General features: G+C 50.4%; 1 protein-coding gene across 1 annotated transcript; it reads right to left on the minus strand.

Moving 5' to 3' along the window:
- Positions 1 to 380: 380 nt before the first annotated feature.
- On the minus strand, positions 381 to 21,199 carry WNT2 (Wnt family member 2). The gene is made up of 5 exons (XM_063324197.1): positions 20,401 to 21,199; positions 18,738 to 18,961; positions 14,924 to 15,201; positions 11,726 to 11,990; positions 381 to 2,035 (listed from the first exon to the last, which is right to left on the minus strand). The coding sequence occupies exons 1-5, from the start codon at positions 20,478 to 20,480 to the stop codon at positions 1,806 to 1,808; spliced, it is 1,077 nt and encodes a 358-aa protein (XP_063180267.1). The 5' UTR covers positions 20,481 to 21,199; the 3' UTR covers positions 381 to 1,805.
- Between the last annotated feature and the right edge of the window lie 3,740 nt (positions 21,200 to 24,939).

Here is a 24,939-nt window from a genome sequence, read left to right on the forward strand (position 1 = left end):
TGACAGGGCCATTCCCACCGGGGCGGGGGTTATACCCAGAAGCATGAGTGTTCTTACTTCTAATCGTGATCGTTACATTAATGCAGTGTACGGTAACTGAAACATTATCTTTTCGACCAAATAAATCCCTTTCCGCATCCTCCTAATCTTTTAATGCCAGACGAGTCTTCTGGAGGTGACTAGCCTATCTAAATGATAGACACTTTCCCAAAGCCTTTCGGCTGTAAATGACTGCTCTGTCAGAACCATTGAATGCAAAACACCATTCTTTTTAAAGATTCTTTTTTTAAAAAAAAAAAACAACAACCCAACATAACCGGAGTGCTCACTTTATTGCCATGTTATGCTACGTGTATATTACTTTTTCATGCACTGTTTGTACCTGCTGGGGTTCCTCCAGTCTTTCTCATTTTCGTATGGCGACCTTATCTGCATCTACAATACGTTCTCTGCTTTTCCACAGCCTTAGACTTACCGGCACTGGACCCCTCTTTCCTCTTGGCACATTTGCTGGTCTCCGGCTCTGAGGAGAGAGGGCTGGTCCCCCTCTGACCCAGCTCCTCTCACGTTGCGCCTGCGATTTCTGGGCCTCCTGAGCCTGGGCATCTTTCCAGCACTTTGCCATTCTGTGCTGGTCCCAGCCCAGCACATGGACCCAGCACAACCTGTAACTCCCTCCATCAAAGGCCAACACGGCCTTAATCACAGGCCTAAGTTTTTGCAGAAAGTACTCAGAGAAAATCTTATGTGGAAGTCCCCATCTGAAAGGAAAGTATTGTTCTGAACATATTTAATAGATTTATTAAATTTAAAAGAGCATAAAGGTTGATAGATTCTTTAGAAACCGTATCATTACTGAGACAAGGTATTTCCTTCTCCATCAGCTTTCTGCAAATGTTTTTCTGTTTATTCAGTAAATGAAAAATAGGAAACCTTATTCTCAGGTAGTTGAGTGTCCTCTACCCAGCTCTCACCGGGCTGAGAAACAAATCTCTTCTCTTCGATCCTTCAGATCACAAAAATGACTCAGCAGTTAACAAAAATGACCTTTTAAAAGCTTTTAAGGCAAGTTTTCACAAATACATAACTAAGGCATTTGCTCTGACTCTTTAATAGTTTATGAAAATGTTGTGTTGAATATATTTCCTGCAGTCTGCGTTTTGCCATGGGCCCATTTCTGCCCCATGGGAAGCCACAGGGTGCCAATGGCAGCCAGGGCGGCCCCGGACAACCCAGGGTACGGCAGCTGGGCCACCCCAGTGCAAACTCCAGTCCACCAGGGATGGAAAAACACGCCTCCTGTAAAGAGTTTCACTCAGACTGGCCCCAAACTTTTCTCTCATGGAGGAATCGCCAACTGGTGCTCAAACTCCCGAGCGCTTTGGTATCCAGGGCACAACTGTGACCAGCACAAGATCCTTTGGAAGACGCTTGAGCAAGCTCAGCCCATGCAGTTGGTGGTGGACTTGTTAGAAACGCCCCATCTTTGCGTCTTGCTGCGTTCCTGATGGACCAAATAACTTGCCGCAAGGTGTCCGGAGGAGAGTTGCGTGGTGGTTGGAAGAGCCCTGGCAGAAGTACGTCCTTCCAGAGCTGCATCAGTTTAACGGACAACCCTGCAGCAACGCCGTCATGCAGAAATGGGAAGTGAACGCTGCAGAGTTTGTATTAATTATTCATCAGCTTCTGTGCAATGAAAGACAAAGGCAAAACTGGATTAAAAGCAGAGGAGACCTTGGACGCGTTCCCTGCACGGACCAGGAAGGGCAAAGGCTGTGGTCCTCAAGCACCAGCATCCTGGTGCATCATGTCCGGGAGATCCAGCCAGCGGTCTTCGGCGCTTTGCAGGTGTGAATATCTACCACTTCCAGGCAGTCCTGGCAGCGCACAGCACAACACCAGTGGAATTTGCACTCGCATTTCGTCATTCTGCTGACGCGGGAGGTGTCGTAGCCCCTCCCGCAGCACATCACTTCGCAGCTGTCCATCCCGCGGGAGGTTTGGTTACAAACCCGACCCGCTGTCCCGAGGGACCCTACAGAGGAAACGCAGGAAAGGTCAGGAGGTGGATTTTAAGGACGGATGGAAAGCATATGAAAACAGGTAGAGGAGATACAATTTGCAATGTATTAGATCCTTCAACATCATATCACACAGGATTCAAAATCAAGCCAGAGAAGTGCCTATAATAAGGCAAAATTTTGCTCAAATTCTCAAATTTATCCTGGAAATCTCTTTTGAAGATGAGGAGGAGTAAAATGAACTAAAAACTTTAAGGCTCTGCCTGATTCTTTTAGTATCATCGTGGTTCGTTTCATCTTTCCGTAGCGCCTCCTTCCTCTCCAGGGAGCAGGCTCCCTCCCCGAGGCAGCCGTGCAGCCCCCGCCTGTCACCTGCCTCCCGTCCCCCGGGGCTGGGTGAAACGGGGCGCCCGGGAGGAGTACCCCACCGTGCTCGGCACCTCGGGGGCTCTGCAGGGGAGCCGGGGCTGGGCAAGCGGAGACCACTCCATTTGGTGGCTGCAAGGGACACGATGGGCAGTGTGAACGGTGCTGCCGGCGGTTCAAGTCTCTGCATAAACGAGCACAGAAGCACCCCAACTGCTCGGCATCACTGCAGCGTCCACCCACGGCCCCCCCGTGCCCACCAGTTCAGGTGGCAGCTGAAGAGCGGCTGCTCTGTGACACCCCTCATCTCTGCGGGGCAAGCACGAAGGGATCTTCTCCTCTTTCTTGATAGAAATTGAAAGAAACTAATCTGCAGCCTGCTGTGGACTAAAGGAGGGGTAGGGGAACACACCCCACCTCTTCGTGTACTTAAAATCTCTCTGGAGTGGGCGAAATGCCTCTGCCCGTCTCCGCGTGGCACAAAATGGCTCTTTAAGGCATGTCTTAGCCCAAAGGGTTACTGTCCCACAGAAGAGCTGCTGCTCATCTAATACCGACTTCTCGTAGGGTACACTTCAGGCTCTATACCGCGGCTGTGGACAGATTATTGTTATCCATCTGAAAACTTCATGATACTCATTGCTTCACCTAATTTCTTACGTTTTGCTATTGGAAATCAATTTCAGGCATAGCCATGAGTTGAACATTGTTCTGACATTTTCTCTAGACCAGATTATAGCTCCGTTCTTCGGTTCTTGGCCAGAATGAGATTACCTAAATATTGACCGTGGTCATTAAATTAAACATTATGGAAACATTTTATGAAGTGTATTCACAGGTGCACATCAAACACGAACAGTTTAACTTCTTAAAGAAAAAAAATACATGCAGACGTTAACGCAAATTAGCAAACCAATAAATAAATAAAAATTAAAGTCTATTAGCTTGTAATTATGAAAAATCTAAGCTGCATGATTCTAATTTTCTTTTTATCCCCTCCTATGTGGTACGTATGGTTGTACATACCACCGCTGCTGTATCGAGCACTTCACGATGTACAAGTATTCCTCGTTCCTCCGTCCCCTACTGTCCCCAGCACCAGGGAGACTTCATGTCTTCTCAGGCCTGGCCCCAGACACTGGGGCAGTGAGTGGTCTCAGGGACTTGAGTAAAGTCACCTTCTCGGACTGTGGCTTTTCATGTGACTGACACACGACTTACGTCTCTTCGCCACAGTGGGGGAAATTTTGTTCTTCTTGCATCTCAGGCAAGACAGGCTTCACCTGCTGCCCCAGAGGAGCGTTTCAGTCATAGAATCATAGAATGGTTCGGGTTGGAAGGGACCTTAAAGATAACTACTTCCAACCCCCCTGCCATGGGCAGGGACGGGGCATCCAAAGCTTCCCTGGGCAACCTGTTCCAGTCTCTCACCACCCAAGAAGTCCCCAGAATTCATTTCAGCCTTCTCTCCCATAGCCCATACTCTTGGATTTATTTAAATATTCATTGCGCCAGGGGTAGAAATACACACCTGGAAAGCTTCAATATCAAATCGCTGGTCCAGGTCTGCTGGGAGCAGAGCAGAAGAAGGGCACTGTGTGGCCGCCTGCCCCACAGGCTCAGCGTGTGCCCACGGCCACCTGCGCCACGAGCCACTTGCCGGCTGCTGCCGACTGCAGAGACACTGGCCCTGGCTCAGGGGTCCTGAGCTACAAAGGTGCTGTGGAGGCAGAGGGAGGAGAAGACACATTGAATGGAGCCAGAGATGGGCTCCTGCACCTGCAGCCTGATAAATCCCAGACCTCTTCAGGGTCTGAGCTTGTTCATGCTGCCGCCCATGGGGCAGCGCTCCGCGTACCATCCTTGGGGAGGCACCTGAACAGAACCTCAAAGTCCTCGAACCAGGACACTCTGCTATTTGCAAAGCACCTCACATTGATGGAAAAACCAGTGATGTGTTGCACCAGGCATGCCCGGCACCAGGAATCGGCAGCCACTCCTGGTCTCCTGTCCCCACAACCAGCAACGGCACCTGAATCCCATCCCATGCAGGGGGTCCCGGGGAGGAGGACGAGAGGTACCACCAAGCAATGACCTACACGGGCGCACACCACCCCTAGCAAGCCCTCTGCCACACAGCTCTCCCTGCAAGGCCACCTGCACCTGCAACCTGCACATCAGGCAAAGCCGTGATGCCAAAAAGGCCTTTCCCAGATCCTTTCTCTAGGAATTGCTCCACACTGGGGAAGAGAGACTTCCAGAGGCCCATGGTACCCCTGATCTAGGCAGGAACAGGAGCTCAGGGAGATGCAGAACTACATGATCCAACTGTAGTCCTGAATGAAGCCTGTGGCACAAAGCAAACCGAACCCCGCTTCCTGGCTGCCACGTTCTCCTCCACCCTGACATCTCGACGTAAGTGCCGGTGCCTGTGTCAGCCCACAGCAATATCCATCGCATCCCAGGCTGTGCAAAATACAACTGAATAACCACTTTTGTAGGGGCTCGTCCTGCCCTCTCTGCTTAGACCAAAAAAGAAAGGTACAATGGCCAAGCTTGCGACTTGTACGATTAATGTCCTGCCTCAGGAATTTGGTGTGAATTCCTGCTTACCTCCTTGCACGGGCTCCCCCGCGTCTCCCAACGCAGCACACCTAGGACAATAACCTCCAACAATCACGATTTGGGTTAGATTTCAAATCGCTTGGTACTTTGCTCTCTGTGTGTAGTTCGTGTGAAACGAGCCGGACACTCGATAGCTTTCGCTGTGCCACCATCGCTTGGTGGGCGGCCAGGCGTCACTCCTCCAGCAGAGGCAAAGCAAAGCCGCTCCCCACCTCAGCGCATCTCCCGGCCAGGAGCAGAGTGGGGACGTGCCGCCAGGCTCCTGGGGGGGAAGGAAGACCCCACGTCCCCCTCCATGTGAGGACAGGCGCCAGGCATCACACCCGGCTGTGATGAGGTGCAGGAGCTGCCCCAGGAAGGTCTGACCACATTCCTCAGCCAAGGCACAGGTTAGTTTCCAACTCCACAGTTCTCATTTCCAGATGTTTGGGGAAACCACACCGCAGCGAAGGAGAACCTGAGCGGGATACACCTGCTGCTTTCAATGGGAGCTTTCCCACTGACTTCAAAACCAAAATTATTTCATAGAATCGCCTATGTTGGAAGGGACCTTTCAGATCATCTAGTCCAACCATCAACCTAACTCGTACAAAAACCATCACTAAGCCATATCTCTAAGCACTGTGTCTACCCCTCTTTTAAATACCCCCAGGGATGGTGCCTCAACCCCTTCCCTGGGCAGCCTGTTCCAATGCTTCATAACCCTTTCAGTGTAAAAATTTTTCCTAATATCCAGTCTAAGCCTCCCCTGGCGCAACTTGAGGCCGTTTCCTCTTGTCCTGTCGCTTCTTACTTGGCAGAAGAGACTGATCCCCACCTGGCTACAGCCTCCTGTCAGGTAGTTGTAGAGAGCGATAAGGTCTCCCCTCAGCCTCCTTTTCTCCAGGCTGAACAACCCCAGCTCCCTCAGCTGATCCTCACAAGACTTGTGCTCCAGACCCCTCACCAGCTTCTTATTCTCCAGACCCCTCACCCCCTAACAGCTAGTCAGAAGCCGATATCATCCGATAGTGCCCACAACACATCAACATTTACCACGCTGCTAGGAGAGGAGGCTAAATTATCCACAGAACGTGATGAAAGAGAAAACAGGCTGATATAAAGGCTTAGTTTCTGAGCAAAATCAACGTTTTTGAAAAGTTCAAACAGCACCTTCAGCATCTCTGCGGCTTCTCTCGTGAGAAAGAAAATGAGCAGTAACTGCCAGCGAGCAGCCGGGCAAGTTACACACCCAGGTGACGACAACAGAAGACACTAAACAAAATAAAGCAGAGTTTTCTGAGCTTTGCCAGCTAATGTGCCTCCTCATCACTTAAAAGGCAGGAGTGTGTTCTAACTTGCAGAAGGTTTTCATGCAACCTCTTTGTTTTCAGTTCAAGTTTGGGAATTGCCATGCTGACACACGTTATACCTGCCAAAACATCCCCAGCTCTTGACACTGCCAACTTCACAGCCTGTACATCAAACTCTTTCTTTTTGGTTTGCGCAGTTGTTTTCTTAAGCAAACATATGGCAAGTTAAAAAAAATACTTTTTCCTATTCCTAAAAGCATTAAATTGATTTTATTCCTTTATAGCATGAGAACTCTGCTTCTTATTTCGACTGATTAAAAATATGGCTTCACGCAATAAAGTTCTTTACTTTCACCTAAAGAAAAAAAAAAAAAAAGCAATGAAATCCCAAAAAACAATAAACTAGTTTCCACACAAGCATCTGGGGGGGAAAAAAAAAAAAGAGAAAAGGAAATACGCACAGAAAAATAGCTCTGAAGCTACTTGTTGAATCGAGAAAGGTTCACGTGGAACCTAGGTACAGCAGCCGTGTCTGGAGGGGCTGGGATTCCCCAGGCCAGCGACCAAGAGACGGCAACGTGCTGATAAAAGCAGCTTATCCTGATTCAGTTTAGAGTAAACACGTGTCTCGCTCTAATTTCCAGAGCCACTGAGGGCTGTCACAACCTCTCAGGTCCCAGAGGCTCGTGGGGCGATCGCGCTGCTCCCTTGCCGGCCGGTGCTTGGAGAAGAGCTGCCCTGATGGAAGCCATCGCAATGCTCCAGCGTCAGCTTGCGTGGGGTTGGGACTGCACCCAACATGTCTGCAATGCGTAAATGGGCAGATACGGGCCAAGATGTCACACAGGGACTGCCTGTACGCGGCTACCCTCAGGGAGAAGTTTTTGACAGAGATCAGGACTGGTTTCCCTCCATGGGTTACATACCTCAAGTGCTAACACATCTTGCCCAACACCAATACTTTCCGGGCTATACTTTAGTTTCACTTTTTTCTTTCACTCTGGACTTGGCCTCGTTCATCTCAGAAATGCAGCAAATAGCTTATGTGGGGCAGCAAGGGAAATAACACAAAAATAATCCCGTGAAGGACTCGAAGGAGGTCACCCTGGGCACGTGGTTTGTCACCCAACGGGCAGCTCTGGGGGCCGCCCGTAGAACTGCACAAGCACCTCTGCAGTGCTTTCCACTGGGACACCAGGTGTGGAGGGTCCTCAGACACAGTCGCAGCACCCTGCCTGCCTCTTGGGGACACAGGAGATGGCCACCACAACCCAGGTGTGGAACCCACACCCTATGTGCAGGCAGAGGCAGCGACACCGGCTTTGGCCGTGCCCAAACTGGGACCACGTGAGTGTCGCAAGAAACCTGCGGATGACTTGAAGCAGATGGCACAGGGGTTTGCAGCAGGTCCTGAGGGACTGCTGCAGCGGCCTGAGACTGTCTGCACATAGACATGAGCTGCCTCTGCTCCACCACCGCTTTCGCTCAGCTGAAGCCTCGTTGCTACCAGAACAGTTGCAAACAGTCCGCACATGCTCCCCAGTGCCATCCTGCCGCTCGCCCACCACCTCCACCTCGGTGTCCATGCTTGGGGACGCAACCTCTCTGCTCCATATGCACCACCTCAGTGCACGTAGCCGAGCTCATCTTGCTCTACACACTTTGGTGGGAGTCTCTCTGCAGGAAAAGGCTTCACTCAAACACCTCCTAAGTTTTTTTTGGTTGCTCTGTACAAATTAATTTTTAATAAACTTGTTCTAAGATGCTCTCTTTTGCAGAAAGACGTTACATTGCTTTAATAGCCTCCACGAACAATAGCCTGTAACGAGGGCGGGGGCAGCAAGCTGCTGATGCCCACGCGATGGCTGCTCATATGTTTATTCCTAAAGTAGTCTCTGCTAGGCCACCGGTACGTTCAAAACAAGATGGGGGCCTCCAGTACCTAAAAGGTGGCCTACAGGAAGGATGGGGAAGGACTCTTTATCAGGGAGTGTAATGAAAGGACACGGGGTAAGTGCCTCAAATTGAAAGAGGGGAGATTTAGATTAGACATCAGGAAAAAATTCTTTACTGTGAGGGTGGTGAGACACTGGCACAGGTTGCCCAGGGAAGCTGTGGATGCCCCATCCCTGGAAGTGTTCAAGGCCAGGCTGGATGGGGCTTTGAGCAGCCTGGTCTAGTGGGAGGTGTCCCTGCCCATGGCAGGGGGGTTGGAACTAGGTGATCTTTAAGGTCCCTTCCAACCCAAACCATTCTGTGATTCTGTGTAATGGACCCAGCCTACATAGCTACAGGTCAGGTAGAAATCTTTTAAAAACTAAAATGCTTCTAACAGAAGCTTATAAGCAGACAAGCGAGAGGGTTTTTTAGAGCATTCTGGAAGTGAAGTAACACGTTCAGGGTAAGACAGGACGTGCGAGAGCGGGACTGCCACTTGCATAGCCGTCACTTTCCTTCCCTTCACAGCTTTAGCATCTCTAACAGGCCTCTCCCTGTGCAGTCCTGGGTATACTTGTAATGGTTTTGGGAGCTGGAAGTTTATGATAACATAAGGGAAGACCACGCAAAGTGTGGCAAAAATGTGTGGCAGAATTTGTAAGCTCATGACAAGATTTTCAAAAGCCCCCTGGAATGTCCCACCCCTATCAAATTATGAATGCAAAATGGTGAGTAAAAATGATTTCAGCCTCCACCTGAGTAAAGTGAATTGTGAACACTTCTGAAAACCTTCCTTTGGTTCTGTTCTAAAAGTTGTGAAATCTTAATGCTAGACAAGAGGTGGTCGGGCTATTACCTTCTCTTGCCATTGAGTTGCTACTAGTGATTTCCACATATTATATCTGTCCCTAAATCAATGACACGTGTTTTCCTCCCAGGAAAAAAAAATAGTAATACCAGATTTCTCACGCTGTAGGGGTGATCCATGTACGTATGTCCAGCTGCCTCCCCCAGACAGACTGACAGACCCAGTGGGGCGTACTCAGCCCCAGCACCCTCCGCTGGCTGCCCATCACCAGGGAGAAGAGCCAACACTAAAAGCTCCGATGGCAGAAGATGAGGTATGAGGTTTTTTGGATAGGCCACTGATGGTACGACCCCTGAGCACCTTCAGTTTGCTGGCTCATACGTGTTCACACACTCAAACCACAGAGGACACCGGCTTGGTTGCTTTACAGTTTGTGAAGCGTCTCCTGCTCAAGTTGTGCCGCTTCATAAGGTTTGCTCTGCGAATCCTTCGTTCACCCCCAACAATAACCAATCTCCAGCTACTCTTTTTTTTTTTTTTTCCTGAAGCACTAAGTTGCTTGAATTCCCCAGAGAATGAAAGGCAGTACTGTATTCAAGGACATACTACAGCGCTGTGGCACTACCTTTAGCTGACGCTGAGATGCTCCCCACCTTTTTCCAAACTCAGACTTCCATAATCTCATTTCATTTCCCACAGTTTAACAGGGCTGACACTCTGGAGCGCTCAACAGGGCAAACCGAAGGTAATAAAGTGCTGCTCAGCTGCTGAAATTGCCTCTTTCAAACCCAGATCAGTTTTTTTTCGTCTGATTCTTTCTTTGCTCCGGGCGAGCGGCAGGGCATCCCCTTAAGGGTTTACTGCAGCTTGCCAAAAAAATGCGCTCTTCCAAACAGCCACATTCTCTGAATTCTGGGCAGGAGAGAAACACCGCCCCAGCCGCAGCCTTGTCTTGGGCTGAGCCAAAGCACGTGTCAGACCCTGCCGGCTCCGGGAGGGCTCCACAGCACCCGGCAAGCGCACGTAAAACACCGCAGTGAAAAATGCCCACTCTCCCCCACCGTAACGAGACCGACAGGTGAGATTAGGTTTAGTGCAAAAAGAGTATTAAACGGCTTTTTGACACAGAAGCGGGTGGCGTACAGGCTCTCTTTCTGGGGGGAAAGAAGTCCCGGGTTTTACCGTGAGTGAGGCAACTTCAAGAAATAAAGGTTTGAATAAATCCTAGCCTGCAAAGTCAGACTCTGCACAATGCCACAAAATGCCCATTTATTCACTCGGATTAAAGTACTAGACTTTGTTCAAGGAATAAAGTCTAGTACTTTAAATATGGGAATATAGGCCACTATTCAAGGAACAACATGTGTTTGTGCAGGTAATAAGCATCACCCACGAAAGCCATAAATAACATTTAAAATTACCTTGACTGCTCTACTAACCAGGAACACTATTCAACATGAGCATACTGGATGAAATTTTGGGTTCACTGAAGTCAATAGTACATGACCAGGATTTCACATATTGTTCTTATTTAAGTACAGTTGTTTTGCAATGCTAATTCCAAGTAAACTTGGATTGTAAATAGCCAGCGGTGCCAAAAAGAGCTGAGCTGCATTGCTATCCACATACTTACGGAGATGTCATACCGGGTGCAATCTGGTACGTTATACAACCTATTAATTAGTTCCACAACATCTTTCATACATTACTCACTCTGGCTCTCTTTTCCAAATTTCTGGTTTTCTAGTTGCTAGTTTTTAATTGCCGCATCAGGAAACGCTATACACAGGTCGGGAACCGTTAGCAGGATTCCTGTTGCCTGGCAATGCCTCCAGTCCTGTAACACTGCTAAGCGTCTCTACTGAAATCTCCGCAAGCAGAAAAATTCCGTGTTAATAGCAGCCCTGAAACTTTACCTCTTCCCACGGGGGCTGGCAGGACTCTTCAGCAAATGTGATGGTTATCACGGACCGAGCCACGACCGTCTCGTTAAAGAGGAATAACAGCTGTGTCACTCCACGCAGCGGCCTGCGCCCCACCAACCTCTATTTGTTGGCTGGTGCAAGCGCGGTCTGCACCAAGCCGCCATGCCTCCTACATCACCCATGGGGACAGATGTGTCTACAACTAAAGAGGTCCACGGCCCACAGTGAGCTGCGGGGAATGTGCCGATAAAGGAGGACACGGGTCTCTTGGGAGTCTGCAGAAGTAGCATAACAACATGGAAGAGAAGCAACGCAACCGGAGGTGGTATCATGGGGACGTCGGGGGACCTGGGGCTGCTGCAGTTAGACGTGGCAGCTCTGGAGTGAGCTGTGTGATACAAGCGTGTATGTGGCTGTGTAGGGTACGGACCTGCCTCCAGAGCGTAACTTAAACTTAAAAGCAGCTTTTGCCTTGCAGAGTCTCCAGGGCTCCACAGCATCTGGAAGAAACTGCGGAATTGTTAGAACAAGTGTCTGTCGTACATCTAGGGACATGGAGGAGCTATTGTTCTCATACAGAGCTGGCCTTCCAAAACATCCTCCTGCCTGTTTCCCCCCTGGTTACACGCATGGATCTATACAGAGAGATATATATACACACACACACACTCAGTAATAATGATAAATTTTTGACCTTCAAGGTACAAATGTCTGAAATAAAACCATTCACATGTAATGAGAGAGGCTTACCTACATCCCTGTCCCTGATACAGTAGTCTGGAGAGCTTTCAAAGTATACCAGGTCATTCTTAGTTGGCTTCTTAAATCTCTTATTAGCCACGGTGAAACCCGTGCCATCTTGATTCATGACCACCTGAATCGCTCCATTGTATTTCTTCCACAGATAATCTCCTGTTTTCCTAAAGTCTGCCATGGCCAGCCAACAGGTCCTTAGAGTGCATGATCCACTCACACCGTGACATTTGCACTCCTGTTTCAAAAACCGCTTCACGGCCTGTTTAGAAACGCAGTAAAATACACACAGGTAAAACAAACGGTAATTTACACTTCTCAGCCCTTTTCCATTCATCCTCTAATGCCAGGCTTGCAATGGGTCTCCAAGCCACGGTCTGTAGTGACACCCACTGGTAGCATCAAGTCATCCCCACATGGCTGGTCGGCTCTGGTTGCTTGACTCAACCCTACACACAATCCTCTGCCTGGTGGGCTTCCCTTCCCCACTCCTGCCAGTCATCCCGAGGACTGGGATGGTCCATAACACCAGGACACGGACTGGGCAGGAGGAAACGATCTGGGAGACAGAGGGAACCACTGAGCCCCTTGGCGGGCAAAGTGCCCCGTTTCCCCGTCGTTCCAGCATCGCCATGCTGATGACCCTCTCGTTCACCTTCATGAAGTTGTCCTTTGCCATGAATAGTGTTTCAAATATGGCCTAGAAATTAAGAGGTGTTTCATATTAAAATTATTTTGCGGAGACTGTGCAAAGCATCGTACCTGGGCTAGGCATCAGATCCATGCAAAATTTTAAAATATGGTATTGTTAAAATGCTTATAAACCTTTTAACAAACATTTTTGAATAGGACCTTCGAGAGATCATCATTAATTTAATGTCTGAATAGCATTAGAGCCATTTCAGCTTCATCTCAGACATTTAAACTCTCTGTACGACATTGGAGAACAACAGATGGGTTCATATACAATAAATAATTAATTCCCAATTCTGAAGATATGGATATTTGATCTATAAATAGTCCTTAAGGGTTCGTGAGTCCTCACGCCTTAAGGGTTCGTGAAATATGAACATTTTAGAGTTTGTCCAAGAGGACCAGCATCATGGGAAGAAGGTAGGAGGGAGGAAAGCTCCACGATTAGGAGTGAGACTGATGCACAGCGGGGTGCGTTTTTCAGTCAAGCACTCAGTAATAAAGTGAGAATGTGCCAGAAAACCAAAGCACTTCTAACTTTCGTTCTTTCTTTCCAACTTGTAAATGATTTGACCGCTTCAAAGAAGCCGCCGCCATTCCCACAGCCCCACTTCGTTGCCAACGGTACTTCCACAAAACTGGGATTCTGCTCAGAAAGGGATTTAAGTGGATGCTTCGTTTTAATTATCTGAGCAGAAATAAGTTAAACTTCTTGTACGTTCAAACCAACTTGCTGGACTGAGGCGTGGAACAGCAGAAGCAGCACGCAGGGATGGAGGCCCTTTTTGCAGTGACGTTCCTACACTGATACACGGCATATTATTTTGTGTGATTCGTATGGGATTATCGTATCTATTTATTCAATGTATTTATAAATTAGTGATATCTTAATAGTCTAGTTTTAAAATAAAACTATCAACACAGGCTTCTTCCCCTTTTGGGAGTGAGAAAAAGCCAAGGGCACAGCTGGGCTCACCCGGATCAGAACGCCAGGCGCTTGAGGGCCCTGCAAAACTAAACCTATGCTATTGCACCGTGGATACAAACCAGCGTCCCCTTCTGTAAAGCAGATGAGAACGTGCTGATTATTTTCAATCAAATACATTTATTAAAGTCCCTTTATCTTTCTTTCTTAAAAAGAAAACCAAAACAAAAAAACACAAACTACCTGCTTACCAATACCGTCGTATTATTTGGCATATATATATTTTTTTTAATTTACTAAGACACTCAACTATTTCAGAAAGTTCCCAGCATGGAGGTAATTCACCCCATAAACTCTTTGCTTGTGTTGTAGACTGCAGTCTCCTTGGCCAAGGAATACAAGTACAGCCATAGTATTGCATATGCACATCACTGACCTGAACAGCCTCACCTGGCTGTACCACACATTAGTTACACCTGCTGGCAATAAACAGGTGGAGGAAAGACATTGATGGGGGAATATTTATCAGAAAAAATCATCTACTTGCAGTACAATTCATTAAAATTGGATCTTTTCTTCTAAGAAGGGCTAGTTAATCCAGAACGATTTTACAGTTTATAAAGGGAAATTTTTAATACAATAGGATCAGAATATGAACAATTTACTTCCTGCTGAATATATGTTAAGAAAAACCGGACAAGAAACAAGAAGTCTCTACTTCTTGTCTCTACTGGTCTTGCACTGTAAAATACTCTTCTGTATTATTTCGGATGCCGTGGATGCAGCAAACTTTGAATACGTTTTTGAATAATGAAACAGCGTATTGCAGTTTCTTGCACTATTCTCACTATTTCTAGCCACCACCATAAAACGTGAGGGCATGTAACTCCTCAGCCCTTGCACCAGCAGTGGGCAATACGCCTGGCAACTACTCCTTCTGCTCAGCTACAATAAAAAAGTAAAGACTCTTTTTGTTGAAATTCGTGAATGGTATTTTCATACAATGGTTAGAAAAGGGGGTCGGTTAGAGCAGGTCATGCCCCAAGGCCAACGCCTTTTGGAGGGATACGCATTTTGGATTTATTTTCTTGAAAAGCAAAGTAATTGTATTTTCTCTCTGCTCATTCTGTGTTTAGGTTTACCGTATACATACGGGAACGGACAGGATGGGGTTTTTTCTCCAATGCTATTCTGAATTTGCTCTTTAATAGTCAAGCCTGTTCTTCAGTGTGGTCTTCAGCCTCCCTTAGGAATTGCTGTTCTATATTAACCAAAAGTAAAACTCCTCCATATTTAAGGATTAGGCTCAAAACAAAACCTCCATCCAAACTCATCCTGCAACGCCCTGGACTCGGGCTCAACTTCCCACACATGGAACCACCGAACTGACGGAGACGGGAGCACTGTGAAGCAGTTGCACCCGTTCTCTATGGAGATGCCTGCCACCCTGAACCTCCAAGGGAGACAGAAACAGCATCTCAGGCTCCCACTCATCCCATACGTCTTCCTAACTGCTGAGACCAGGCTGCAAGACCCACAAGAGCTCACCGAGAGGCATCTGTTGGACGGACACCCACCTTCCTTCCAGCTCTGTTGTTGTGAAGGTTCATCAGCGCTCTCGCGTCTTTTCCTTTCCGTTCTTTGGCATCTACGAAAGCTCTGGCAAATTTAACACCGTAGTCGATGTTGTCGCTGCAGCCGCCCCAGTCAAAGTGGCCCTTGCTGTCCTTGGCGGAGCCTTTCTTCTTGGGATCGCAGGAGCAGGATTTCAGCTCCCCTTGGCTGCACGCCCTGGTGATGGCAAAAACAACTCCAGCGGAGGAGATGGCATGTACAAAAGCAGATTCCCGACTACCTGAAACAAACAAAAAAGTCACTTTAAAAATTGTTAGGGTAGTCAGCTTGAGTGGCTCTCCTGACTCCAGCCATTTAGCCTGGACTTTTTTGCTGAGCAAAAGATAAAACTGGGCTGAAATCACACATTCCCTGGAGCCAGAATTAGTCATGGCTTAAACTTGGACCCCTCCCTGGTAAAAGCTCATCAATATAGTGTTAGAGTTGGAAAACATTAAACGCGTGCTTCTGATATTGATTAATATACCTTCATGGATCAGTTGTTTTGTACAGATATGTGAACAGGACAGCTGGTATTTCTATCGTGCTTCATCGATTTAGGAAAATATATGAAGTGCTATCTCAGAGATGGGTTTAAGAAATGATTAAATAGGGACACTGGAACAACATGTACATTGCAAAATACTGCAAATCGCTCTAGAAACTAGCTTTTCCTCTTCTCAAGCACTCGGAATAAATTTTCCTGCTTAAAAGGCAGTTAGGAGAAATGTTGGGTGTTAGTTTCTGAAAATAAGTTAAATTTAGGTTTTTCTGCCTAGAACCAAGCCCGGTAACCGTAATCCACACAAATAAGTTCCATTAAATCAATGGCACTGCTTGTGTCATGCTTGAGGCAGGATTTGGCCTGGCAGCCGTGACTTCTACACGCCAGCTGTGCAGGCACTTCTCCCTTCTCTTAACGAAGACACTGTATTAATACCAAAGATTATCTGCATTTTTGGGCTATACCTACTCTTAGGCTATCAGGTACATACTTCAATGCTTAAGTTTGTTTTAAGACGTAGTCATTTACAATACAGAGCTATCTCACATTGGCACAACTGTATTTACGGTAATGGGATATTTTAACATTTTAGAAGTTTTTTTTAGCATGGAAGGGGGGAGAAGTAGCTTTTTGTGGAGTACCTAAGGCCACTAGCAGTGAGAGCCCCCTGTTGGGAGGAACTATAAGCCTTAAGTAATGTCAGCACAGTAAAGTGGGACCCCAGTGAGGGAATGTTATCTGTGATTTTATTGTAGGGGCAGCATTACACCGTATAACTTATTATTTAGTGTTCATATTCCAGTGGCATCTAGATCTTTCAAATAGCAAGGGCCCTGGACTGCGCATACCTTCGGCAAATGGCAATTAAAAACTTGCAAAGGGACTGGGCAAACCCTGCCCTCCCTACACTACCTTCAAACCCGGGCAGGAGACACCGCGGCTTGTTACAAACCATATTCTTTTGAAGACTTCATTTCTGAGAAACCAAATTAAATGTTACAAATTAAAAAGAAACACCTGATGTCATTGGAAGAGAAACGTTTCATTTGAGTTTACTAAACTACTCAAAAACGTTTCATTTCAAACTAGAGCAGTCTCAAGCCACACTTCCCGTGGCAGTCACCGCCTGGTCAGGCTCAGGGCAGGGCTCAGAAGCCCGACACCTTAATTCTCTCCCATCAGCCAGCAGCAAAGCTTCACTTTTGGGAGAACTGCATTTTTACTTTTTTTTTTTTTTAAATGAAATAGCCTCACCAGAATTAGGCTGTGTTCTGCCAGACATGTTTTCCTGAATGTCAGACAAACCTCATCAACAGCTTCAGCTGATGGGTGACGTTACTGGTTACTCACAAATAATTGCTGAGGGAACACGAAACCAGTTACGGGAACTGACCGCGTACCAGCAGCGGAGCCTGGCACCCAGTGATGCTCCACGGATGAATCCCACTGCTCGGATCAGCGTGCCCAGCGTCTCCTGTTCTCCTCCCTGGCCCCACCAGTGGGGCAATGGCCCCGGGGTTCTTTCCTCCTCCTCCCCTTGCAGGTGCCACGCTGCTCACAGCCTGGAGAGGCCATCCCAGAGGGTACTGGGGACATCCCAGGGACACAAGTGCCAGGGCAGGGTCAGCCCAGGTGTGGCATTTGGTGAAGAGAGCTGCAGCTTAGAAGAATCTCAGCACGTTTACCACTTGGGTAGGGACATCCCGGGATGGTAACAGATCCCAGCCCTTTCTTTGAGTCAAAAGGACCACATCAGCTGTCTGAAGACTCACTAGATGCCTTAGTCCCCCATTTAGATGGCAACACGCCCCTGCTTAACCGTCCTTCCCTCAGGGTAGCACACTGTAGTCCTCAGCTGCCCGGGGTCCGCACAAGCCTGGCTCACCCCTATTGGACGTGTCCCTGCTTATCCCTCTCCCAAAGCCTACTCTGAGGGACCAGCTGTCACGCACGGCCTGGAGGGCAGCGCTGCCCCGGCCATGGGACACCTCGCAGGCGGCACGGCCCTGGTGGGGCTGCACCCTGCCGCTGCACTTCCCTGGTAAGAGGCTCCAGCAGGAACCGGCCTGTGGAAGGAGCTGTCGTCTGCCATCCCAATGCACTGGGATCCTGTTCGGACACGGGCTGCCCCTTTCAGCCCCCCAGAGTACTGGTATCCCTAGACGGGGTGGGTTGGGTTTTCCTTGCTGGAAAGCCCTCTGCCCAACTGCTGCATTCTGGTGCCTGGGTTTCTCTGTAGCTCTAAATTTGTGATTTGGGGGTCCATTATGCAGCAAAAAACCCAAAAAACAGAGAAGTTGGGAACTGCAGGGCAAGCCCATAATATGCCAGGCTCCCCCTTTTCTGAACCTTGTCCATGTCCTTCTGCTCTGATACAGGTTTTTAAGCAAAGCAGCACTTCTCATTGTCATATGTTGCAAGGGGTTGAAACGGGCCAGAGGAAGGCACAAAGATGCTCAGAGGGCTGGAGCACCTCTCCTGTGAGGGCAGGCTGAGAGAGCTGGCGTTGTTCAGCCTGGAGAAGAGAAGGCTCCGTGGAGACCTTATAGTGGCCTTCCAGTACCTAAAGGGGGCCTATGGGAAAGATGGGGAGGGACTCTTTATCAGGGAGTGGAGTGATAGGACGAGAAGTAATGGTTTTAAACTGAAAGAGAGGAGATGTAGATTAGATATTAGGAGGAAATTCTTTACTGTGAGGGTGGTGAGGCACTGGCACAGTTTGCCCAGGGAGGCTGTGGATGCCCCATCCCTGGAAGTGTTCAAGGCCAGGCTGGATGGGGCTTTGAGCAGCCTGGTCTAGTGGGAGGTGTCCCTGCCCATGGCAGGGGGGTTGGAAGTAGTTGATCTTTAAGGTCCCTTCCAACCCAAACCATTCCATGATTCCAGCTGCTCTGCTGACTGTGAGACCCTCAGATACTTTTGCGTTTGCCCTTCCCTTCCTCCAGAAAAGTAAAACGCAGCTTCACCCTTGCTGGGAACACGGGTAAGGGGAGGAGGGTCACCACTTCCCGGTATTCCCCTGCTGTTCCCGGTAGTGCCGGCCCCTGCGCTGACCGTCCCTTTTCCCCTCCCGAAGAGCCCCGTCCCCCTCCCGCACCCCCCTTTTTACGCGGACCCCGCAGGCGCCGGAGAGGGGCGGCGGAGGGCGCCGCGCCGGTGGCTGCGCGGGGGCGCGGAGGTTGCGCGCCCCCGCCCCATCCCGCGGGAAAGGCCCCTCCCAGCCCCCGGCGCTCCCCGGGACGGGAAGAAGGAGGGGGGGGACACACACTCACTGCGCAGCAGGACGCGGCCGAGCAGGCGCTGCCCCCGCTCCAGGGCGTTGCAGTCCCAGCGGTGGCGGCGGAACTGGTGCTGGCACTCGGCCGTCCAGGCGGCCACGCCGCGGCCGATGGAGAGCATGGCCTCGGGGTGCCGGCGGCACAGCTGCCGCTGACGGCTCACCAGGCCCGGCACGTTATCGCACATCACCCGCGACGAGCCCACGGCCCCCATGTACCTGCGGGAGGGAAGGGGAAAGGGCGGGCAGCGCCGGGGACGCGCGACCACCGGCGGCGGGGGGGTCCCCAGCGCCCCCCGTCTGCGGGCGGGAGCCTTCCTCCGGCCGAGCCAGAGCCGGGGTTTTTTTGGTTTTTTTTTGTGGTTTGTTTTGTTGTTTTTTTTTTTTTCTTTTTGGTGTGGAAATCCTTTAAAATGAGTCTCCGATGCTGTGTTTTTTAATAACGTGAAGCATTTAGGAGAACCCCAAACCCTGCTATTACAGCTTCGTGCAGTATTTCTTAAAAAAAAAAACAAAAAACCCTTGACAAAAATTAAATTACATCATCATCTGCGTCCAGATGGTCTCTATTAGTCCTGAAATGTTTCGAAAGGTACCTTTTATAAAACCCAAACTACTATAGGTGTCTTTTGAAGGGATCAAACAGGAGAAAATGTCCTTTTCTTGTATTTTCATTACTTTATACGATCATAAAATCGCTAAAGCCGTGACTTTCAAAAAAATAGATATCTTTAAGCGGCAGTTAAAAGACACCATGACAAAAAAGCCAGCGCGATAAATTACGTTTATACGGCTGTGGACACAGATAGTAATTTTACTGAAATATGCCCAGTCTGACAAATCAGGCTTTGATCCCGCATCAGCCAGCGTCAAGGTCTAAATGTGTTCCCCAGGTTTGTAAGAAGCGGTTTAACTCCTCTTTTACGCCAAGACTTTTCCAGTCTGGGCTTGGTGGGGGTCCCCAGCTGGAGGGGCAGGTTCCTTGTTTCCATTCTGACCCGTGCTACGAGACCGAACATCCCTCGAAGCGGGTCCTGCGCTGCCCGCGGGGCCTTCGCCCCTTTGCGCTTGCGGTTCGCGGTTCAGCGAGGAGCAACTTCGAAGGAGGGAGGGGACGGGGAGGGCGAAGAAGAAGGGGAAAACATAATAATAGTAATAATAATAATAATAATTTAAAAAAAAAAAAAAGTCCTCGCTGTAGCCAAGTCCCAGAACCGCCGGGGCGCGGAGGGCCGGCTGCCAGCATCTGCGCTTCACCCGCGCACCTCGGGCGTGTTCCCCGCGGCCCGCCCTCCTCCCACTCCCTCCGGCCGCTCTGGCAGGGGGTGCCCGCTGTGCTCCCCCCCCCGCCCCGGGCCGGGCCGGGCCGGTTCCCCCCGCGCCCCTCGCTCAGCCCTCGCAGCTGCTCCGGGGTTTTGGGAAGGAGGAGGCCGGGGAGAAGGGACGGGGTGTGGAAGGAGATGCCGAGACCGTCTAATCCCCGCTCGCTGTTAAGGCCGGGCTTTCTGGAGCGGAGCAGCTGGCAGCGGCCAGCTCTGCTCGTACGAGACTGCGAGGGAGAGGCTTCCCCCCCACACCCCTCACCTCCCTAATTTACAATTAATCCGACCCCACCTTCCCCAAGAGCACATAAAAATTCCTGGAATTGCACAACTTACCACCATGAGGAGGTGACTGGTGGGGTCGCCCAGACCAAGACCAAGGGAAGAGACCACCAGATCCCAGAGAGAAAGTTCATGTTAGAAACGCTTCGGTCCACATCAGGTCAGTCGCGGGGGGCAGGAGAAATCCCATGGAGCAACAATGACCGGCAGGAGCAAACGCACCTTGGGGGCTTCTTCCTTCCCTGGGTCAAGCGCCTCCGCATCCCCAGGCAGTGCCGACGGGTTTATTGATCCCCTCCCAGGGTACGGGGGATGCCGGTCTGTGCATCGCTCCGCATTCCTCTCGGCTCGCCCCGCACCAAATCCTTCAGGACAAGGAGCTCAGCCCCGCTCCCATCCTTCATCTTCGCCTTGATCCAGCTCTTCCCTGCAGTCACAGCAAAACTGAGGGGCTGGTGCGGGCTGCTCGCAGACTGGGTGGGTTCTGCTTTGGGTTGTGTTTTTTTCTTTTTTTTTTTTTTTTTTCCTCTGAAACTCTGATGGATGAAATGATGTCAAGAGACACTGGGGGAAGAGGAGGAGGTAACACCTCTGATTAGGCAAGGAATCCCGAGGAGCCAGTTGCTTTCCAATAACCCTACGAGCAGACAGTTAGTTCAAACAGGGCAGCAGATGCTGCGCCATCCGCTGCCACCAGCCGCGACCACCCCGGCTGTTAAAAACCAGCAGCCCTTTGACACCTCCCAGGGTTTGACACGACGCCGCTTTATTAATTACTCCGTGCCGCGCCCCTGCAAACACCGAGCACAGACCGACACCACGGCTTGGTGTCCAGCGGGGAGCGGGGACAGCCCAGCTGCGGGGGTGCGACACCGCCCTGCCGCCTCCCCTCGCCCCCGGCAACCCCACGCAGCCACCTCCCGCGGCCACCAGCGCCGGGACCCCCGGCCGATGGGCTCCGGCGAGGAGAACATGGGCTACTCGCCCCATCGCGGCTCTTAAAGCCCGGGGCGGGGGTTGGAGGGGGAGCCCGCTGCCGCCGCAGCGCCTCCCCGCCCCGAGCAGCGACTCGGCGGGCGGGAAGGCGGCCGGGAGCGGCGGCCTGGGGCGGGGAGCGGGGCGATGCCTCCGGGGCTGGGGGTACCCGCCCCGCCACCCCCGCCGGCGGGAGCGGCTCCTTCCCGGCAGCGAGCCCGCCCGGCGCCCCGGAGGCGAAGCGACAGAAGCGGCGGCTCCGGCTGCCGCCCCGACCGGAGCGGCCCCGACCGGCCCCGGTGTCCTGCCCTCGCATCCACGCGTGGGGAAGAGGCAGCCTCTCGCTGCGTGTCAGCCCCCGTCGGGGCAGGTCCCAGCCCTCCTTCCCCTCCTGTCACAGAATCATAAAATGGTTTGGGTTGGAAGGGACCTTAAAGATCATCCCGATCCAACCCCCCCTGCCATGGGCAGGGACACCTCCCACTAGACCAGGCTGCTCAAAGCCCCATCCAGCCTGGCCTTGAACACTTCCAGGGATGGGGCATCCACAGCTTCCCTGGGCAACCTGTTCCAGTGCCTCATCACCCTCACAGTACAGAATCTCTTCCTAATATCTAATCTAAATCTCCCCTCTTTCAGTTTAAGACCTTTACTCGCCCTCCTTGCAATGTTCTCAATCCATTCGTCCTTCTGCACCTGTGCAGCATCAGCTCCCCTCATCTCATCCTTACCTTAAACCAGCTCTTCACAGCGGAGGCCTCCTCTCTCCTCCCCGTGCAATGAGAACTTCTCCATCTCCAGACCCCAAGAAGTCCACCGAAGGACCTTTCTGCTCTTCAGCTCCCCATTCACTTTCCCCCCTGCTGTTAATCACAGCTTCTTTAACGATCACAAGACACAACCAGAGCACACCAGCAGAACCGCTCTAGTAAGTCCATTTTATCAGCCACATCTCACCCACAACAAATGCATCAGACTAGGGCCAGAGAAGACAGCGGCTGTCCCTGAACTCCAAGCCATAAGGAAAGGTGTCTCGTCCTTTCATGTTGGCACTATTCCAGTGCCAGCCCATCCACCCAGTGGCACAAAGGCACTGGCACTGCTTGCCCATAAATCAGAGCTTCCAGGTGATGCAGTCCCACTTTCCTTCCCTGTGACTGATGGTTGCCAAATAAACAAATTCAAGAGGAAGGAATTTAGCAACTTTTTTTTTTTTTTTTTTTTACTTAGTGGCATCTCTATATGGGAAATACAGGACAACAGACATTAAACAAAACAAAAAGAATCAAAAAACCACCAACAACCCCCCCCCCCAGTCAGCCCACTTTGGCTGTAACAAAGGAAAACTCTGAAGGTTGCTAAAGAACTTCAGAATCATATAGTTCTTGTTCCTGAAGATGCCCTCAGTTGCCAACCCCAAGTGAAAATCCTGGAAAAGCAAGCTAGGAAGCACCCTTGGGATCTGTTCTCCAGGCAGCACATTACAGCCATGGCTGCGCACAGAACTGACATCGGTCTTCCAGGCTGTCGCGCAGCGTGACTCCTTGAGATCCCAGACATACAACCAGATGCAAACACGCAGTCTTTTGGAAAGAAAATGCAAAAGGTAGAGTCGTGCCAATTTTTGAGATGGTAACATTCACACAATTCTCAATTTAACTTTAAAAACCGTCTCAAAATGCAAACACCCCCACAGAAAACACCCATTCCCCCACTCCACCAACATCAGAAAGGCTTCTAGTTGCAAAGACTTCAGGTCAAGGGCAACTGAAGCTTGGAACACATTACTGCTTCCCCAGCAGTGCCACTTGCCCAGAGGCAACTACAGTTCCAGTTACTGACTCCACCACGTCTTAAAAGCAACAGACGAGCATTCTATATCTATTTGATAAAGCACTATCAGCCTGAAGAAACACACTCCAATTCTCAGCTGCCGGCCAACTTCAGTTTCTGAAGTTTAAGAGACCAATTAGCAGGGGGGAGAAAAGGCAGGGAGAGGACAGCTACAGTCCTACTGCCACCAGCCTTCTCGGGTTTGAGAAGTTGACCTGTGTTTTTTCTGAAATACACTTCTGGACTGTTGTGGGAGCTCCTTTACCTCTGGCAACTGCACCAGCGGCTCATGAATGATGTCCCCTGCCCCTCCAGAAGGGTCATTTACCACACCTGCATTCCAGCTTTACTGCTTTCCAGATTCCTTCTCCAAGCACTACACTCTGTGCTGGCCCTACATGAATTCACCCTGGATGCATCACTTCTATTAACCGCTCTCTCCCGTTACACAGAACAGAACAGACCAGGCTGGGACGGGCCCCGGGGAATGTGTTGGGTTTGCATGGCAAGGTTTTGGTAGCAGGGGGACTACAGGGGTGGCTTCTCTGAAAAGATGCCAGAAGCTTCCCCTGTGTCCGATGGAGCCAGTGCCAGCTGGCTCCAAGATGGACCTACACTGGCCAAAGCTGAGTCCCTGCTTACCACAGGGGGGTTGGACTAGATGACCTTTGAGGCTCCCTGCCAACCCAACACATTCTATGAGTCTATATGATCAGTGACGGTGGTAGCACCTCTATGATAATGTATTTAGGAAGGGGAAAAAACCTGCTGTAAAACAGCAGCACCAGGGACAAGAGTGAGAATCTGCGAGAGAAACAACTCTGCAGACACCAAGGTCAGAGAAGAAGGAGGGGAAAGAGGCGCTGCAGGCACTGGAGCAGAGAGATTCCCCTGCAGCCCATGGTGAAGACCATGGTGAGGCAGGCTGTCCCCCTGCAGGCCATGGAGGTTAACAGTGGAGCAGATACACACCTGCAGCCCGTGGAGGACCCCACACCAGAGCAGGTGGATGCCCAAAGGAAGTTGTGACCCTGTGGGAAGCTCCCACTGGAGCAGGCTCCTGGCAGGACCTGTGGACCCATGATGGAGCAGGTTTGCTGGCAGGACATGTGACCCCATGGGGGACCCATACTGGAGCAGTCTGTTCCTGAAGGACTGCATCCCATGGAAGGGACCCATGCTGGAGCAGTTTGTGAAGAACTGCATGCTGTGGGAAGGACTCACATTGGAGAAGTTTGTGGAGGACTGCCTCCTGTGGGACCCCACGCTGGAGCAGGGGAAGAGTGTGAGGAGTCCTCCCCATGAGGAGGAAGGTGTGGTGGAGACAATGTGTGATGAACTAACTGCAACCCCCATTCCCTGTACCCCTGTGTCAGAAGAGGTAGGGAAAACCAGGAGTGAACTTGAGCCTGGGAAGAAAGGAGGGTGGGGGGAAGGAGACAGCAGCTTGGTGGGCACCTGGCGTCCAGCCAAGGTTAACCCACCACAGGGACCTCTTCCAGTCCAAGCGCTTGCTCAGGGCAGGGTCAGCCTGCAGGCTGCCCAGGCTGTCCAGTTTCAAGTACCTCCAAGGACAGAAACACTACAACCTGCTTCAGCATCTGACCCGGGATGCATTTTCCCCCCCTTAAGTTTAAATGAATTTCCTGTACTTCAGTTTGTGCCCGTTGCCTCTTGACCTGCCCCTGGGCACCACTGAGAAGATCCTGGCCATCTTCACTCCACACCCAGATATGTACACACATGGATAAGACACCCCTGAGCCTTCTCTCAGCCTTTCCACGT

Source organism: Chroicocephalus ridibundus, chromosome 1 (assembly GCF_963924245.1).
Source record: "Chroicocephalus ridibundus chromosome 1, bChrRid1.1, whole genome shotgun sequence".
Lineage (NCBI taxonomy): Eukaryota > Metazoa > Chordata > Aves > Charadriiformes > Laridae > Chroicocephalus > Chroicocephalus ridibundus.

Coding starts and splice junctions, on each gene's coding strand:
- WNT2 (XM_063324197.1), bottom strand. CDS start 20,480: ATGAACTTTCTCTCTGGGATCTGGTGGTCTCTTCCCTTGGTCTTGGTC. Junction 11,991..14,923: donor ACAACAGAGCTGGAAGGAAG/GTGGGTGTCCGT, acceptor GTTTCTAAACAG/GCCGTGAAGCGGTTTTTGAA. Junction 2,036..11,725: donor TATCAGGGACAGGGATGTAG/GTAAGCCTCTCT, acceptor TTTCCTCTGTAG/GGTCCCTCGGGACAGCGGGT.